Below are 16,484 nucleotides of genomic sequence, written 5' to 3' on the forward strand. Positions count from 1 at the left end.
TGGAATCAGAAGAAAAATTAACCCACTTCCTTCAGTGAAATGTTCTAAAAACCCAGATAGTCTGCAGAAGTATCTATTTCATATTTGAAAATAGAAATTCTAATGAAAATAGCTTTTCAAAATTTCATTCTGAACATTTATCAGTCAAAAGAGAAGAACTTTTCACAATTAGGCCTGACAAAACTTCAAGAGTACACTGACTTATTCTATTTTCTGATTTCTGGAGACTGAAGAATTTTTCTGTAGCATCACCTTGTGTCCACTTATTTAAAGGAGCTAGACTACAAATCTAAATATCAAAATTCAGATTTATATAATGCAGTGGCTTAGCATTTTTGCACAATAAACATTGAATTAATTCTCTTTTTTGAACTAACCACCATACTAATGTGGATGAATTAATTCCTGAATGACCAATTTCTTCCATATAACAAAATGATCAAAATAGCCTAATTATTTAAAAATTTCTAATTGGTTATTAAAAGTCTATACCTTTAGGCCTCCAGGCAGTGCAGCCTATTCCTTAGTAGATCATTATAACACTAGAAATAAACAAACAAATACATGATAAATGAGAACCATTCATTACCTACTACATGATTGGGCCCACAACATGTCAGGTTCAGGTGCATAATAATTTTTTTTTAAGAGACAGGGTCTCACTCTGTCACTCATGCTGGAGTGCAGTAGTATGATCATAGTTCATTGCACCCTCAAACTCCTGGGCTTCAGTGATCCTCCCACCTCAGACTCCCAGGTAGCTAGGACTACAGGCACGTGCCACCACACCTGGCTCCTTTTTTTTTTTTTTTTTTTTTTAGAGATAGGATCTCACTATGTTGCCCTGCCTGGCTGATCTGTTTCAAATGATCCTCCTGCCTTGGCCTCCCAAAGCTCTGCAATTATGGGCATAACCCACTTCACCCAGCCTATAATAAATTTTATAATAACATTTCACAATCAAAGTTAGGTTTTCTTGCATGTTGGAGAAATAGGGTACTTTTCAGTCAAAATTTATAATTTAACTAAATGTTCGCTCATATTGATTTCTTTCTTATTGCTCCTAAAAGTTATAACAAATTGCATATAAACTTTCAGGACACTCTAAAGAACAATGGTGACCTGCACTCAGAACATGAAGGCAGCCTTGAAATCCTTACTTTATCATTCCCGCAATCTGGGGCAAGTACACATAGAAGTGCAAAACTTTGTGTGGGTGCAATGATGCAATAGCGTATACTCTGGTACCCATTTCCTTTGACCTCCAGTTAACTCAAGGTCGTATTTTCAGTATTACTTTAGTTGACTATGTAAGCCTGCATTCTTGTCTTGACATTCCAATCTAATTTATATTCTTCTAGTCCTGATTATTTTTATTTATGTTTTTTTCTTTTGCCACTTTTACTCCTTATAAATTTCCCCCAAACAGTCTTTGGAACAAGGTTTGGATGTCAAATTAATGAGATCAAAATTGATTTGGTTGACAGATTTGTGATTAACATAGAATATGGTTTGGGACATTAAAAACATCATACACTTTTAGGTTGGCTAGCACTGTGTTGAGCACTTAACAAGTTTAAAGAATTATAACAAGACCCGTATTAAAAGTCTGGCTTCTAGACTTCTGATTTATGAGGGCTTTACTATGTGTTAACATTTTGTTTCTAGAAAATTCAAATAGTAAGCTTTGGCTGTTATTCATTCATCTTTATAATTAGAATTTCTAAATACAAACCAGCCTAATTGTACATAAATTTAATAGAAACATGAAGTGACATGATATCCAGCTTCACTAAATTATTTTGTAATGTTTACCTTTTTCAATTTTTAAAATGTTTAATCGTCATCAAATACACATAACATAAAATGTGGCATCTTAACCATTTTTAAGTCTACCTTCAGAGGCATTAAGCACATTCATATTGCTATGCTACCATCACCATCATCCATCCACAGAATTCTTTTTGTCTTGCAAAAGTGAAACTCTGCTTCATTTTTTTTTCTTTTTAATAATCATTTTCACAGGTACCTGCAAAACAATAAGATTACATCCATCTCCATCTATGCTTTCAGAGGACTGAATAGCCTTACTAAACTGTAAGTACCAGTGTGAATTAATTTGCCCATTCCATGGTAGTCTGACAGCCTAGACTATTCCAATCCAGACCAACCTCCCTGTCCATGACAGTACCAAGGAGCCATGCAAGTGATGCTGAAGGGGCAGTAGAGCACCGTGGCTAAGAGCATAGGATTGTGAGTTAGACAGGCTTCAGTCCAAGTCCTGATTGCCTTACTTACTAGGTGTGTGATCTTGAGCAATTTGTATTCTTTTCTTTCTTTTTTTTTTTTGAGACAGAGTCTCTCTGTCACCCAGACTGCAGTGCAGTGCCGCAATCTCAGCTCACTGCAGCCTCCGCCTTCCAGGTTCAAGCAATTCTCTGCCTCAGCCTCCCGAATAGCTCCAGCATCCAGCATGAGCCATAGACCAAGACCCTGTCTCTGACAAAGAAAAAAAAAAAAAAGCCTGATGATGATATTTGTGATGAAGAAGAAAAAACCCAAAGACTTCCCTAGTTATTCAATTACTTTTTTCACTAATCCCACTTTTACAAATGCATGAAATACTGTAAGGTTAAAGAAATAAAGCTTTTTGTGGTAAAATATACGTAAGCTAAAATTCACCATTTAACTGTTTTTAAGTAAACCATTCAGTGGCATTAAGTACATTGACATTGTTATGGAACCATCATCACCATCCACCTCCAAAACTTTTTCATCTTCCCCAACTGAAACTCCATATTTGTTGAATAATAATTCCTCATATCTGTCTCTCCCAATTTCCCCCTCTCCCCAGCCCCTGGCAACCATCATTCTACTTTCTGTATTTATTAATTGGCTACTTTAAGTACCTCATATAAGGAGAATCATAAAATATGTAGTTTTTTGTGTCTGGTTTATTTCACTTAGCACAATGTCTTTAATGTTCACATGTTGTAACGTGTCAGAATTTCCTTTTTTAGGGCTGAATAATAGTCCATTGTATTTATGTACCACATTTTGTTTAACTGTTTATCTGTCAGTGGACATTTGGGTTGTTTCCACCTTTTGGCTGTTGTGAATAATGTTGCCATCAACACAGGAATACAAATATCTGTTTGGGTCCCCACTTTCACTTCTTCTGGGTATATACCAAGAATTGGAATTGCTAAGTCAGATGGTAATTCTTTGATTTTTGAGGGACTGTCATTTGATTTGATTTTGATTTTTTAAGGGACTGCCATACTGTTTTCCACAGCAACTGTACCATTTTACTTTCCAACTAGTGATGCACAAGAGTTCCGATTTCTCCACATCCTCACCAACATTTGTGTTCTTGTTTCATTTGTTTGTTTTGACAATAACTATCCTAATGGGTGTGAAGTGGTATCTCATTGTGCTTCTTTTAAAAAAAACAGGCTTTCTCAATGTTCCATTTTATTGAGTTCTGCCATGCAGCATTCTAGAAGTAACTGGAAAGAAGTATAACCAAAAATCACATGAATACATAACTCCCTGTATTTCCATTTATGTCCCCTTGTTTTCCACCTATACTGTTCTCTATCCTAATGCAAGAAACCCATTCCAGTCAGATTTTTGGCTTGTGGTGTCAGAGTTTGGGACTGAGTCGAGAAGAGCACCTAGTAATTTACTAGCAAAATGGAAGAAGACTGCAGAAGACTCAAAGCCTTAACAGTAACCACTTTAGCCATGTCCTCTCCCCTTCTACCCTATCTCTGCTCTTTTATGTCTTGGCAAAGTACCCAGCATCAATGTTGGACTCACTCATCAGGCTCCTGGCTGTCTTCTTTCCATATATCTTTGCAAAATTTACTAAACACTATCTGTTTGGTTTAATGTTTAGTGAATGTGGAGGAAGCTCTTGAAAGGCAGTACAGAACTGGAGAGTAAACTTAAAAGTGTCCTCCCTCTCTTTTCATAGCTTTTCTATAGTGCTGGAGTATTGTTGAGTGTTAAAGATGCCGCCTATTTCTAGTTAAATAATCATTAGTCCCAGCACTTTGGGAGATTGAGGTGGAAGGATCATGAGGTCAGGAGATGGAGACCATCCTGGCTAACACAGTGAAACCCTGTCTCTACTAAAAATACAAAAAATTAGCCGGGCATGGTGGCACACGCCTGTAGTCCCAGCTACTCAGGAGGCTGAGGCAAGAGAATCGCTTGAACCTGGGGGGCGGAGGTTGCAGTGAGCCGAGATCGCGCCACTGCACTCCAGCCTGGGCATCAGAGTGAGACTCCATCTCAAAAAATGATAATAGTAATCATTAGATACCTGATGATTTATGGATCTAAACAATGATTAGATCCATAAGTATTCATTAACCCTCACAGAGTGCACATATTTTAGTTAGATACCATGAGGGCATAGAAAGATAACTCAGGCTGGCTCCCTTTAAGTAGTTATACCTTAGTGTTTCAGGTAGAGCACTGAGCTATCACTGGGGAGAGGCAGGACTCCTGTTCTCTAGAAGTTTATGATCTAAGATGGGAAAATAATGCCAACATATATAAAACATTAGAGAACCATTTTTTAAAAGTACTTAAGTTCCAAACCTGTGTTGCTGAAACCAAAATTGCTATTATGGTTCACTGAAAGGAGTGATTATCTCAGGTCCAGAGCAGTAAAGGATGGCTCTGAAAAATGAAGAGGACTGGGCAAAACAGGTGAGCATAGGGAGCAATAGTGGATCAAATGTCTTTTACCTGGAGGGTTTTTGTATAAGAGAACACCCTGAGGTTGTAAGTCATTTCTTACCCCTTACTGGGCCCACCTGGGCTCCAGGTTTGCAAAGGAGGGAAGGAAGAGGCTCTATCATGGGGTGCCATTGCTCACTAGCCCTGAGCAAAAGTCAAACCCAGCAAGGGAGAACAGATTCCTGGCAGGAGAAATTCTACAGGATGTTTACTCAAGATATGAAAGACTGAAGAAGAGAGAGAAATCAGTGTGAATCCTGTATTAGTGGAAGTGAAACTTGAACTCTTACTTGCATGTGAATCATAAGCAGAAAGAAAAAGGAAAGAGGGAAGAAATTGGAGTAAGAGGCATGAGCAGAGACACTGCTATAAAACATAATATGTACTGAATGTTTATGGCATGCATTGCCTCTATTAAACCATAGGAAGTAGATCCTGATACTATCCCCATTTTAGAGTTGGGGAAGCTGAGGCTTACAGGAATTCACTGCTTGCTCAAAGTCACTGTTAATAAGTAGAGGAGTCAGGAATCAAACTGTTCGATAGCAGATTTAGTGCAGTGAATTGCTACACTAGAGAGATTGAGACATGAGTGAACATGGCAAGAAGAGGAGATCAACACAATAGAAGAAAGAGTTATTTCACTTTGCAGAGGAGTGGGATGTAAAGATGGGTAAGGCAGAGTCAAACCCTTTAGCAAGGGATGCAATACCCTTTTGTCCAGAACAGGCCCCTGCCTGCCTCCTAGGTTTATCTCCTGTCTCTCCTCATAGCCCCTTCACGGTGAGGCCCCATTGAATTACCTGGTGATTTCTTAACTTGTCAGACTCTCATACCTCTTGCTTTTGCATAAGCTATTTCCTCTGCCTAGAATAGCTCCTGCCTGTTCTTTGCTTTGTGAATTGCATGTCTTCATCCAAGACTCTTCTCAGTTGTGCCTCTGTTTAGTAAAGCCTTCTCCTGGCTCCTCATTCCTCCACACTCTGCAGTCCCTACCCCTAGCAAAGCTGGGTGCTTTCTCCTCTGCAATGGCAGAGCAACCATGCATTATACATTTCCCTCTGCTTCCCTGACATTACAAAGTAATCTGTTCACATGCTGTGGCCTCTCCAGACTCAAAGCCCCTTAAAGAAAGGGATGGCATACTTAGCACAGTGCCATGGGGTAAGTATTCAAAATAGGTTAGTGAATACATGAATAGATGAATGAATAGATTGATTAATTAATTATGGGGAAATTTAAAACTAGGTGTGATAAGGTAAGTGATAGCAATTCTTAGAGATTCAAAGGCAGGGAAGTGGCATGATGAGAATGCTATGTGAAAAAATTTAAGATGGATGATAATTGTTTTTACTTTTCTTATTGTAAGACATCAAAAATATGCAAATTTATTGTAGTTATTTCTCCTTTTCCAGGTATCTTAGTCATAACAGAATAACCTTCCTGAAGCCGGGTGTTTTTGAAGATCTTCACAGACTAGAATGGCTGTATGTTTAATTTATGTGGCATTTTATAGCACTAGTTTTTAGATTCTAGAGATATATAAATGAATTAATTTTTTTCTTCTGGCTGGCAGGATAATTGAAGATAATCACCTCAGTCGAATTTCCCCACCAACATTTTATGGACTAAATTCTCTTATTCTCTTGTAAGTACTAAACTGAAGCAAATATTTCAATCAAAGGCAAAGACATGAATAAAAATTAATGCTTAAATTTAATACCATTAAATTTGGATTTGTTAAAACCCCAAAGAGGCCTTTTCAATGAAAAACCTTTTCTTAATCATATTCTATAAGGCTATTTATAGTTCCAACAATTTTAAAAGATTTTCTGTCTTCCAGAATATCAGCCCATAAAAACTGAATACATTCTCACTCATATTGTATCACAATATTCTTTTTTTTTTTTTTTTTGACATGGAGTCTCACTCTATTGCCCAGGCTGGAGTGCAGTGGCGTGACCTTGGCTCACCACAACCCCCGCCTCCTGGGTTCAAGCCATTCTCCTGGCTCAGCCTCCCAAGTAGCTGGGATTACAGGTGTGTGCCACCATGCCCAGCTAATTTTTGTATTTTGAGTAGAGATGGGGTTTCACCATGTTGGCCAGGCTGGTCTGGAACTCCTGACCTCATGATCCACCCATCTTGGCCTCCCAAAGTGCTGGGATTACAGGCGTGAGCCACCACGCCCAGCCTTTATCACAATATTCTTAAGCACATCATTACTGTCTGTACAGGCAGACCTCAGTGATATTGTGGGTGTAGTTCCAGACCACTGTAATAAAGCAAATGTCACAATAAAGCAAGTCACACAAATTTTTTTGGTTTCCCAGTGCACATAATAAAGTTATGTTTACACTATACTATAGTCAATTAAGTGTGCAGTAACATTATGTTTAAAAATGTGCATACCTTAATTTTAAAATTCTTTATTGCTAAAAAGAGCTAACAATCATCTGAGTTTTCAGTGAGTCGTAATCTTTTTGCTGGTGAAGGGTCTCATGTCAATGTTGACAGCTGCTGACTAACCACAGTAGTGGTTGCTGAAGCCTGTGGCTGTGGCAATTTCTTAAAATAAGATAACAATGAGGTTTGCTACATTGATTGACTCTTAATTTCATGAAAGATTTCTCTATGGTATGCAATGCTATTTGCTAGCATTTTACCCACAAGAGAACTTCTTTCAAAATTGAAGTCAATACTCTCAAATCCTGCCAATGCTTTATCAAATAAGTTTATGTAATATTCTAAATACTTTGTTGTCATTTCAACAGTGTTTACAGCATCTTTACCAGGAGTAGATTCCATCTCAAGAAGCCACTTTCTTTGTTCATTCATAAGAAGCAACTCCTCATCTGTTCAAGTTTTATCATGAGATTGCAGCAATTCAGTCACATCTTCAGGCTCCACTTCTAATTCTAGTTCTCTTGCTATTTCTACTTCATCTACAGTTACTTCTTCCACTGAAGTCTTGAACCCTTCAAAGTCACCCATGAGGGTTGGAGTCAACTTCTTCCAAACTCCTGTTAATGTGAATATTTTGACCTTGCTTTCATGAATCACAGATGTTCTTAATGGCACCTAGAATGGTGAATGCTTTCTAGAATGTTTTTAATTGACTTTGCCCAAATCCGTCAGAGGAATCACTATTTATGGCATCAGTAGCCTTACAAAATGTACATCTTAAATAATAAGACTTGAAAGTTAAAATTAGCTTTTGATCCATGGGCTGTAGAATGGATGTCGTGTTAGCAGGCATGAAAACAACATGAATCTCCTTGTAGATCTCCACTGGAGCTCTTGGGTGACCAGGTGCATTGCCAGTGAGCAGTGTATCTTGAAAGGAAATCTTTTTTTTCTGAGCAGTAGGTCCCAAGAGTGGGCTTAAAATGTTTAGTAAACCATGCTGTAAACAGATGTGCTGTCATCCAGGCTTTGTTGTTCCATTGATGGAGCACAGGCAGAGTAGATTTAGCATAATTCTTGAGGGCCCTAGGATTTTTGGAACAGTAAATGAGCATTGACTTCCACTTAAAGTCACCAGCTGCATTCGCCTCCAACAAGACAGTCAGCTTGTCCTTTGAAGCTTTGAAGCCAGCTATTGACTTCTCCTCTCTAGCTATGAAAGTCTTGTATGGAATCTTTTTTCAATAGAAGGTTGTTTCATCTACATTGAAAATCTGTTGTTTAGTGGAACCACCTTCATGAATGATCTCAGCTAGATCTTCTGGATAACTTGACGCAGCTTCTCCATTAGTACTTCCTGCTTCACTTTGTAATTTTCTGTTATAGAGACAGCTTCTTTCCTTTCCTCATGAATCAACATCTGCTAGCTTTAAACTTTTATTCTGCAGCTCCTTCACCTCTCTCAGCCTTCATAGAATGAAGTAGAGTTAGGCCTTGCTCTGGATTAGGCTTTGGCTTAAAGGAATGTTGTGGCTGGTTTAATCTTCTATCCAGACCACTAAAACTTTTTCCATTAGCAATAAGGCTGTCTTACTTTCCTATCATTTGTGTGTTCATTGGAGTAGCACTTCTAATTTCCTTCAAGAATTGTCCTTTGCATTCACAATTCGGCTAACTGGTGCATGAGGCCTGGTTTTTTGACTTATCTCAGCTTTCAAAATGCCTTCCTTACTATGCTTAATCATTTCTAGCTTTTGATTTAAGGTGAGGAGGTATGCGAGCAGTATATCTTGAAAGGAAACCTTTTTTTTTCTGAGCAGTAGGTCTCAAGAGTGGGTTTAAAATATTTAGTTAACCATGCTGTAAACAGATGTGCTGTCATTCAGACTTTGTTTTTCCATTGTAGAGCACAGACAGAGTAGATTTAACATAATTCTTGAGGGCCCATAATTCTTGTGGGACTCTTCCTTTCATTTGAACAGTTAGAAGCCATTGTAAGGTCATTAATTGGCTTAATTTCAATATTGTTGTGTTTCAGGGAATAAAAAGGCCTGAGGAGAGAGATATGGGGGAATGGCTGGTTGGTGGAGTAGTCAGAACACACACAACATTTATCGATTGAGATTGCTGTCTTGGCTGGGTGGGGTGGCTCATGCCTGTAATCCTAGCACTTTGGGAGGCCGAGGCAGGCAGATCATCTGAGGTCAGGAGTTCAAGACCAGCCTGACCAATGTGGTGAAACTCCATCTCTACTAAAAATAGAAAATTAGCTGGGTGTGGTGGCACATGCCTATATCCCCAGGTACTTGGGAAGCTGAGGCAGGAGAATCGCTTGAACCTAGGAGGTGGAAGTTACAGTGAGCCGAGATTGCACCATTGCACTCCAGCCTGGGCAACAAGAGCGAAACTTTGTCTCAGAAAAAAAAAAAAAAAGATTGCTGTCTTCTATGGGCATGGTTTGTGACACCACAAAACTACTGCAATAGTAACATCAAAGATCACTGATCACAGATCACCACAAACAATACAATAATAAAAAGTTTGATGGCTGGGCAGGGTGGCTCACGTCTGTAATCTCATGCTTTGGGAGATTGAGGAGAGAGGATAGCTTGCAGCCAGGAGTTTGAGACCAGCCTGGGCAATATAGCAAGACCCCATCTCTACCAAACAAAAAAAAAAATTGTTTTTAGTTAGCAGAGCATGGTGACACATGCCTGTAGTCCCAGCTACTCAGGCGGCTGAGACAGAAGAATCACCTGAGCCCAGGAGTTTGAGGCTGCAGTGCACCATGGTCGCACCACTGCACTTCAGCCTGGACAACAAGGCAAAACCCTGACTCAAAAAAAGGAAAAAGTTTGAAATACTCTGAGAATTACCAAAATATGACACAGACACACTAAGTGGGCACATGCTGTTGGAGAAATGGCATTCATAGACTTGCTCAATGCAAGGTTGCCACAAACCTTCAATTTTAAAAAATGCACTATCTGCAAAGTGCAATAAAGCAAAACACAATAAAACAAGGTGGGCCGGGTGCAGTGGCTCACACCTGTAATCACAGCACTTTGGGAGGCCGAGGTGGGCAGATCACCTGAGGTCAGGAGTTCAAGACTAGCCTGGCCAACATGGTGAAACCCCATCTCCACTAAAAATATAAAAAGAAGAAAATAGCCGGGCATGGTGGCAGGCGTCTGTAATCCCAGCTACTCAGGAGGCTGAGGCAGGAGAATTGCTTGAACCTGGGAAGCGGAGGTTGCAGTGAGCCAAGATTGCACCACTGCACTCCAGCCTGGGCAGACAGAGCAAGACTCTGTCTCAAACGAAATAAATAAATAAATAAATAAAAATAAAACAAGGTGTGCCTACATTAATCTTGGTAAAGAAAAAAATGCCTTTAAATCATCTCCTTTCCACCATTCGTTGTTGAAGGGTTTAGGCTATTTTTTTTTTTTTTAGTCACTAACATTACTGCTTTCCTCCATATAATAACTTATATTTGTTAAAATTTTATTACTATCAAGTATTTACACATAATTAGATTATAATTAAATATAATTAGATTATAATTAAATTATAATTTAAATAAAATTAGAGGGAAGGCTGGGCATGGTGGCTCACGCCTGCAATCCCAGCACTTTGGGAGTCCGAGGTGGGTGGATCATTTGAGGTCGAGAGTTTGAGACCAGCCTGGCTAACATGGTGAAACCCCGCCTCTACTAAAAATACAAAAATTAGCCGGGTATGGTGGCACATGCCTGTAACCCCAGCTGCTCAGAAGGCCGAGGCAGGAAAATCACTTGAACCTGGGAGGCAGAGGTTTCCATGAGCTGAGATCGTGCCACACCACTCCAGCCTGAGTGCCTCCATCTCAAAAAAAAAAAAAAAAATTTAGAAGGAAAAAACAACTAATTTAGTGGATTTGTGGGTTTCATAAGAATAATAATAATACCATGTTTGACCCAAGATGAGAACAGAACCAGAAAAATGTGACTTGTTTGTCTTTTCCTTTTTCAGAGTCCTGATGAATAATGTCCTCACCCGTTTACCTGATAAACCTCTCTGTCAACACATGCCAAGACTACATTGGCTGTAAGCGATTCTATCTTTTTTTAAAGAACTCAACTAAATTTTCTGTTTTTACCTAATTCATTCCAGATATAAGATTGTTTTAGTTTTTCTTAAAAATGATAAGGGTTTTAGTATCATATCACATTTCCTCAAACTGCTTTAACATGATTTTTATGTTAAACATCTACATTATCTAAACTAACATCTCTAAACTCTCAGCAAAATAAAACATCTCAAAAAAAAAATATATATATATATATATATACTGGAGCCAGGAAGAAGAAATACAGAAGGAATGTCACTGCATCTATGTAACATCTCCCCCTTTCCCTGCTGATATACTCACCTACTAATTTGGTACAGAAAGACTAAGTCATTTTAATTTCACTCTAGAATTCTGAATAATAAGAATATGATATTTAGCATTTATTTTTCAAAAACTAATCATGATAAAATATGTTCCATGGAATATTTTACACAGTAGCTTTGCTTGTAGTAATAAGTATCACTCCACCATTTAGAACTCAACCATCCAGTAAATTTGCCTATTTAGAACACAAGTGAAAAATAAAAGAAAGAAATAACCAAAATAACTATTAACAAGTTCAATCAACAAACTGCCATATGCTGTATCATATGAAAACTCCCTCTGTCTCTTATTTTATAAGAAATTCTCAGAAGTTGGTTGTTTGATTTCTAAGCTCATAGCAGATTACAAATGTCAAATTAAAAGGAAGAGGAAAAGTTAGAGTCAGAAGCATTGATTGTAGTCAGAAGTAACAACTATCAACTTGATAAAAAAGCATAAGTGAGAAATGCTATAAAAAGCAATGACAGTAATTCAAACTGTACTAATCTGCAACCTCTCAGAAAAAAACAAACATTCTGAAAAGTTACTAAGTCCAGTAGGCATTTTGGTATGACAGTACAATACTGTACTGTACATTAAGAACAAGCTAAAGCCATAAAGGAAAGGGCAAATTAAGTTCAATATCCCTCATTAAAATTGAATTTTGGTTCAAATGATACATTAGCATCTATTACAGCCTCAGTAATCCCAACTTAGTAATTAAGCACAATTGAACAATACTTACATAATTAGCAATTAAAATGTGTGCATTTAGACAGAAGCAACTGTGTGCAGTATTATGCACAAGCAATAATAAACCTTGCCTTTGTTTATAAAAAGGCAAGAAAATATACAATATACTTCAGAAAACATCAAAATGATTAAGATGTATTACTAAAAAAGTTAAAATTAAAAATATAAAATTAAAAATTTTGTTACTAAAGTTTTCATATGTAAATTCTAGCTATCCAAAACAACTTATTCCATATGAATTCCTGATAGTGAATATTATCCTGATTTTAATTCTAGTAATAATAATACTTTGCTTTATAATTATTCACCTTTTTATAACTAATCATACTATTCTTACCTTGCATGAACTTTCATTTAGCACAGTATGAACTAGAAAATCTGACAGATTTCTTGGCCAAACATCATTTTAACTCTGATTTAGGGGAAAAATACATACAAAATAAGGAGACAGATGACAGCCCAGGAAATTATGCTTCTAAGGTATTTGCAAGACAATAAACTGAAACCTATATTAGTTCTTGCAAAGCAATGAGAAACTGTAAATGCCACAATAAAAGTTGTAAAATTCAAAAAAAAAGAAATACAAGTAATAAGCAAGCATAAGGACAGATATGGCAATAGCCAAAGGTGAACTAAAAGTCAAGAATAAAGTAGACTTTTCTTTTGAGATGAAATTAAGCAAGTTTATTTATTAGCCAAAGAAGTCAATCTGAAAAGCTTGAAAATATAGAAGACGATGGGAATACATAATAGTGCAAAGTACTAGAAGACATGGAAAAGAATGGAAAAGTAAAATGTGATCTCACACACACACACACGCATACACACAGCAGTGAAAATTAATGAATTATCAGTACTTCAATCAACATGACTCAATTTCAAGCACATATAAATTACTCAAGAAAAAGTCACAGAAGACTACATATATTACATTTCCATTCCTATAATACTGATTAAGATATAGAAAGCCACAAGACAGCAGTACTTCCTCTCTACCAATAAGAAAGAGCTTTGTAATCTACAAAGTCATAATTTTGTGGAGCCCATCAGTAGGCTACAGTCATAAGGTAGCCAAATAAATGGAATTCTAACAAGCAACAAGAAGATGTGGGACATACATACTATTTCACCTTTGGCAGAGCACAGGATGAAGAGTTGGCTGGCGAGAAAGCAGGTACAAAGAAAACTAAAACTTTAATAAACTTGTAAGCTTAAGTGTGGGCTACTATAGCGCTTTAAAAGAACTGGGAACCCCATATGCAAGGGGATTTAGCTATCTTTAACAGGCTCTTTTTCACTGATCTCCACCAACCACAAGAAAAACTAGGAGTAGGTAAGGAAACCAGACAGAGCCCTCATTGGTAGCACAACACAAAACTCCACCTTCTTCTCTAAACTCACCCGTCTCAGGGAACAAAAGCATCAAGTCTTTGGGAGTGGGACAGAAAATCCTCTTGCACCCAGGGACCGGGCAAAGGTCCATTACTTCCATAGGAGGAATAGAAACTAGAGCATTCTGCCCCAGGGTACCAACAAAAAAAAAACCACTCCAACCCAGGATCTTGCACTGATCAAAGCAGTGGGTAGTGCCCATTTGTATCATGGCAGGAAATGCTCTTATGAGAGTTTGGCTTCTGGAGAAGGGGGAACAGCAAAGCTGAGACAGCCCCATCCCCAAAAGCATAAGGAAAAAGAAGTTCATGTCAAATTATAAAGCAATCAACAGAACCAGAACCAGCAATAACTCAGATTTTACAACTTCCAGAGACATTAAAATGCTTATGATTAATAAGTTAAGTAATACAGCAGAAAGATGGATAATATGCACGAACATAAAGAAAATGTCAGCAAAAAGATGGAAACTACAAAAGAGAAACAAAAAATTATTTCAACAGCCTTAGCAGCAGAATGAACACAGCTAAGGAAAGAATCAACAACCTTGAAGATAGGTCATAGAAAGCTTTCAAATTGAAACGAAAAGAAAAAGAGACAAAAATAAAGGCAAAACAGAATCCAAAAGCTGCAGGATAATACAATTGTCTAACAAATGTGTAAATGGAGTCACAGAAAAAGAATAGAGGAAGAACAGGACAGAAGACAAGCTGGAGAAATAATAGCCAAGAATTTTGTTACATTAATATAATGCAACAAACCAGAAATCTAAGAACCTCAGAAAAATCCATGCAGAAGTCGAGAAAAACTAGATAAATTATAGTCAAACTGCTGAAAACCAAAGATAAAGAAAAGTATCTTAAGGCAATCAGAGAAAATAGAAACATTATACACTGTAAAACAAAGACAAGAAAAGCAACTTTTTTTTAAAAGCCAGAAGGACTATGGTAATATTGGCGAAAAAGATTTCAGAACAAGGACTATCACCAGGGATAAAGAGGGATATCATATAATAATAAAAAGATCAATTAAGCAAAAATATGTGATAATCCTAAATGAGTAAACAGTTTCAAAATACATAAAGTGAAAACGATAGAACTGTAAAGAGAAATAGCTAAAAGACAAAGGATGTCATTTAAAGCTGATGAATCTTTGGCCGGGCATGGTAGCTTACACCTATAATCCCAACACTTTGGGAGGCCTAGGCAGGAGGATCCCTTGAGCTCAGGAGTTTGAGACCAGCCTGGGCAACATAGTGAGACCCTGTCTCTATTAAAAATTTTTTTAAAAAAATTAGCTGAGCGTTTAGCTGGGCGTGGTGGCGGGCACTTGTAATCCCAGCTACTCGGGAGGCTGAGGCAGGAGAATCACTTGAACCCTGGAGGTGGAAGTTGCAGTGAGCTGAGATCACGCCGTTGCACTCCCGCCTGGGCGACAGTGAGACTCTGTCTCAAAAAAAAATAAAAAATAAAAATTACCTGAGCATGGTAGCATGCACCTGTAGGCAGTCCCAGCTACTCAGGACGCTGAAGTGGGAGGATAGCGTGAGCCTGAGAGATCAAGGCTTAAATGAGCTATGATTGTGCCACTACACTCCAGCCTGGGCAACAGAGGGAGACTTCTCTCTGGAAAAAACAACAACAACGGACAAATCCATAGATTAGATAGACAGTGGTATTCCCAAGGTGAACACTAATAAAAAGCATGTAATTAACCAATATTGAATGGTAAAGAGAGGCAGAGGAGCAGAGAGGAAGACAATGTACACAAATTTTATCATTTCTTAGTATCATCAAAAGAAAGAAGGTATAGTGCATTGAGTAAAGTTATAAAGATTGCCAATAGAATATACAAAGCTTTCTAAATATCATAAGAAATAAATTTTTTAAAACACCATTAGGTTAAGATAAATATTACACACAAAAAAAAACCTGAGGTGAAAGTTTTTTAAACCTATGGAATCGTGTAATAGTATTTTTAAAAAACAGACTAAGGCCAACTATATTAATCATATCAATAAATATAAGTAGGCTAAACTCACCTATTAAAAGAAAAAAGACTGGGAAAGAAGACCCGGGAAGATATTTCTCAAAAAATACTTAAAAATGGCCAACAGGCATATGCAAAAATGTTCAACATTACTAATCATCAGAGAAATGCAAATCAAAACCACAATGAGGTATCACCTCACACCTGTTAGAATCTCTATTATCAAAAAGACAAGAGATGACGAGTGTTGACAAGGTTGTGGCTAGAAAGGAATTCTTGTGCACTGTGGATGAGAATGTAAATTAGTACAGCTATTACGGAAAACATATGGAGCTTCCTCTAAAAATTAAAAATAGGACCAGGCGTGATGGCTTACGCCTGTAATCCCAGCACTGTGGGTAGCAGAGGTGGGCGGATCACTTGAGCTCAGGAGTTCGAGGCCAGCCTGGCCAACATGATGAAACCCCATCTCTACTAAAAATACAAAAATTAGCCGGGCATGGTGGCAGGCATCTGTAATCCCAGCTACACAAGAAGCTGAGGCAGGAGAGTCACTTGAACCCGGGAGGCGGAGGTTGCAGTGAGCCAAGATCACACCCCTGCACTCCAGCCTGGGCGACAGAGCAAGACTCCATCTCAAAAAAAAAAAAAAATTAAAAATAGAACTACCATATGATCCAGCAGTCCCATTTCTGGGTATATATCCAAAGGAAATTCCATTAGTATGTCAAAGAGATATCTTCACTCCCATGTTCATTGCAGCGTTGGTCACAAT

General features: G+C 37.8%; 1 protein-coding gene across 6 annotated transcripts in view; it reads left to right on the plus strand.

The window, feature by feature from the left end:
- Positions 1 to 16,484, plus strand: part of RXFP1 (relaxin family peptide receptor 1) — a 139,332-nt gene that overhangs the window by 91,881 nt on the left and 30,967 nt on the right. For all 6 annotated transcript variants that reach the window (XM_063705623.1, XM_031010522.3, XM_055384760.2 and 3 more), the window contains 4 exons: positions 2,026 to 2,097; positions 6,168 to 6,239; positions 6,329 to 6,400; positions 11,173 to 11,247. In XM_063705623.1, coding sequence (XP_063561693.1) covers positions 2,026 to 2,097; positions 6,168 to 6,239; positions 6,329 to 6,400; positions 11,173 to 11,247 — 291 coding nt within the window. The remainder of the gene's footprint in view (positions 1 to 2,025; positions 2,098 to 6,167; positions 6,240 to 6,328; positions 6,401 to 11,172; positions 11,248 to 16,484) is intronic.

This window comes from Gorilla gorilla, chromosome 3 (assembly GCF_029281585.2).
Source record: "Gorilla gorilla gorilla isolate KB3781 chromosome 3, NHGRI_mGorGor1-v2.1_pri, whole genome shotgun sequence".
NCBI classification, from domain to species: domain Eukaryota; kingdom Metazoa; phylum Chordata; class Mammalia; order Primates; family Hominidae; genus Gorilla; species Gorilla gorilla.